Source organism: Mus caroli, chromosome 17 (assembly GCF_900094665.2).
Source record: "Mus caroli chromosome 17, CAROLI_EIJ_v1.1, whole genome shotgun sequence".
Classification (NCBI taxonomy): domain Eukaryota; kingdom Metazoa; phylum Chordata; class Mammalia; order Rodentia; family Muridae; genus Mus; species Mus caroli.
In genome coordinates, this window is record NC_034586.1 from 61,778,558 (window position 1) to 61,781,338 (window position 2,781).

At 45.0% G+C, this 2,781-nt stretch overlaps 1 protein-coding gene across 2 annotated transcripts in view; it reads right to left on the reverse strand.

Annotated features, from left to right (window-relative positions):
• Positions 1-1,559: 1,559 nt before the first annotated feature.
• Positions 1,560-2,781, reverse strand: part of Txndc2 (thioredoxin domain containing 2) — a 5,073-nt gene continuing 3,851 nt past the window's right edge. Inside the window, exon 4 of one of the 2 annotated variants that reach the window (XM_021149199.2) lies at positions 1,560-2,553. In XM_021149199.2, the coding sequence (XP_021004858.1) occupies positions 1,569-2,553 (985 nt within the window). In that variant the 3' untranslated portion in view covers positions 1,560-1,568. Of the gene's footprint in view, positions 2,779-2,781 lie in introns of both variants that reach the window. The other variant, XM_021149200.2, reaches the window with a different exon arrangement.

Here is a 2,781-nt window from a genome sequence, read left to right on the forward strand (position 1 = left end):
TCCTCATGATGAAGAAACTCAGAATAAAATGTGCGGCTCCATCAGAGCGATTATCTATGACACAGTATTCCTTCTGCAGCTCTAGTACTCGCCCCTGGCTTGTGTCTTTATCACTTATACTTTTAGTAGGTCATTATGAATCACTTTTGGAAAGAAGGCCAAGCGCTTACAGTATTTTCTTTGCTGCTGTGCTGTCCCTGCTGCAAAGGAGCCTGTGACAAATGTCTCTAAGGAGGGCCAAGGGTGCACAGCGCCAGGTAGTAAGGCTGTCTCACTCTCTGTTTTACCAGGGAGATTGCCACAAAAGGGCCTGGGGCAGAGGACTAGAGGGTGTGAGTCCTTTGCTACTGAAGAGACCTACACTTAGTCCCTAAGATTGGCCTCAATTCTTGAATTAGTGTAAACTTAGATTGTCACATTTTTATAGAGGGAATGCTGATCCCTAAAATGTTCACTAATACTTCATATTTTAGAAATTACTTCGATTCTATAGAAAACAGAACATGGTTGCCAGCATGCACAAAAGGAAAGAGAGTGTCCAACAGCTGCAAAGACTCATTTTTTACAGGGTACATTCTAGAACTCCGCCATAGTGCCTCAAGGTGAGTAATACAGCATTAACCACTCAAAATTCATTGAGGGTGGGCCTCCTGTCAGATGATCTTGTTGCAGTCACAACATCAGCAATAACCATGATAATCAAAGCAAAGGGACCCCAAATCATTTCTGGCATCACAAAGTAACTCACGGGTATCACAAGTAGTGAAGCCGGCCAGACCCATCTAGTCGTCTTATTACCTAGAACAAGCACTGCGTATCAATTAAATCTCCAAGACGACTTAAAGAACAAAACCTCTGGACCTGACCTGGGGCTTTGGTCTTGTAGACTCCTTAGAACATGAATCCGTTCTAAGCAACCCATTCCCAGGAGACAATGCAAGTCCTTTTCTACCAAGGCATGGATTTCATCATGGGATCAGTGATTTCTCAGACCTGAGCCTCGGAGAAGCCAGGTTTCGAGTTTTCTCTCAGATTTTGTGAGCAAAGATAAGGGAACCAATCTCTACAAACCGGAAACAGCCTTGGTGCACAGGACTCTATCACTCCTCATACAAAAGAGTAGCAAAGACCTGTAACTCATCCCAACCCTTTCTTTCTAGAAGTTTCTTGTTATCAAAACCCCTAAAGAAACGTGAGCACCAGAAAATACCTGACAAGAACTTCCCACTGCCCTTTAGGTATGAATTTCTATAGGACAATTGCCTGCATTTCCAATGTTGCTGCAGATATCCAAACAGCAAGATTTTCAAGACGGAAAAAGATTGTGAGACTTAACAATCTCCACCCAGAGAATATCTAATTTTGCCTTTTTCTTTAACAAAAAAAAAAAAAAAAATCATGGCCACTCCATGATTTGATTCTTTCAGATAAAAGGTGGGCTTTCTTGTTCCTGATATACAAGCAGAACCATTTAGGCGAACACTTTTGTCTTATTTGATCTTTTTTTTTTTTTCAAATTAAAAATAAATCAGCTATCAACGAGTTGACAGTGTTCTCAGAACATATGATTACTTTAATTCTGAAATGCTTTTTTCGAGTTTCCCCACGAGGGCACCAGAAAATTCACCCACCTTTTCTTCTTTTTTATAAAACTGGAAAGTCGGGAGGTGAAAGATCTCACAGTCTTGCACCAGCTGTTCACAATCCTCAGTGTCCACCTCCAAGAATATCACATCCTCGTGCTTCAAAGACAGGGAATGGAAGAGTGGCTTCATCATTCTGCAAGGGCCACACCAAGCGGCTGAGAAATCCACAGCCACCAGCTTCTCTCCAGCGTCTTTGAGCACCTCCTCAAACTCCTCCTTGTCTTTGATCACTCTCACCAAGCCTTCCTCCAGGGTCTCTATTTCTGCTCCAAGGCCTAAGGGTTTGCTCTCTGAGAGCTGCACATCTTCTTCTGACGACTTGATAATGTTACCTTCCTGGGACTGGATGGTGTCTTCTGGGGACACGGTGATTGCTTCCTGGGACTGGATGGTGTCTGCTGAGGACTTGGGAATATCTCCCTCCTTAGATGGGATGCTATCTTTTGAGGGCTTATGGACTTTACCCTCCTTGGACTGGATGGATTCCTGGGAGGACTTGGAGAGTTTGCTCTCCTTTGACTGGATGCTGTCCTTTAAAGGCTTGTGGATTTTACCTTCCTTGGACTGGATGGTGTCCTGCAAGGACATGGGGATTTCACCTTCCTTGGATGGGACGCTGTCTTCTGAGGACTTGGGCCTGTCCCCTTTCTTGGATTGAATGATGTCTTCTGAGGACTTGGGCCTGTCCTCTTTCTTGGATTGGATGGTGTCTTCTGAGAACTTGGGCCTGTCCTCTTTCTTGGATTGGATGGTGTCTTCTGAGAACTTGAGCCTGTCCTCTTTCTTGGATGGGAAGGTGTCTTCTGAGAACTTGAGCCTGTCCTCTTTCTTGGATTGGATGGTGTCTTCTGAGAACTTGAGCCTGTCCTCTTTCTTGGATGGGATGGTGTCTTCTGAGGACTTGGGCCTGTCCTCTTTCTTGGATGGGATGGTGTCTTCTGAGGACTTGAGCCTGTCCTCTTTCTTGGATGGGATGGTGTCCTGCAAGGACATGGGGATTTCACCTTCCTTGGATGGGACGCTGTCTTCTGAGGACTTGGGCCTGTCCTCTTTCTTGGATGGGATGGTGTCTTCTGAGAACTTGGGCCTGTCCTCTTTCTTGGATGGGATGGTGTCTTCTGAGGACTTGAGCCTG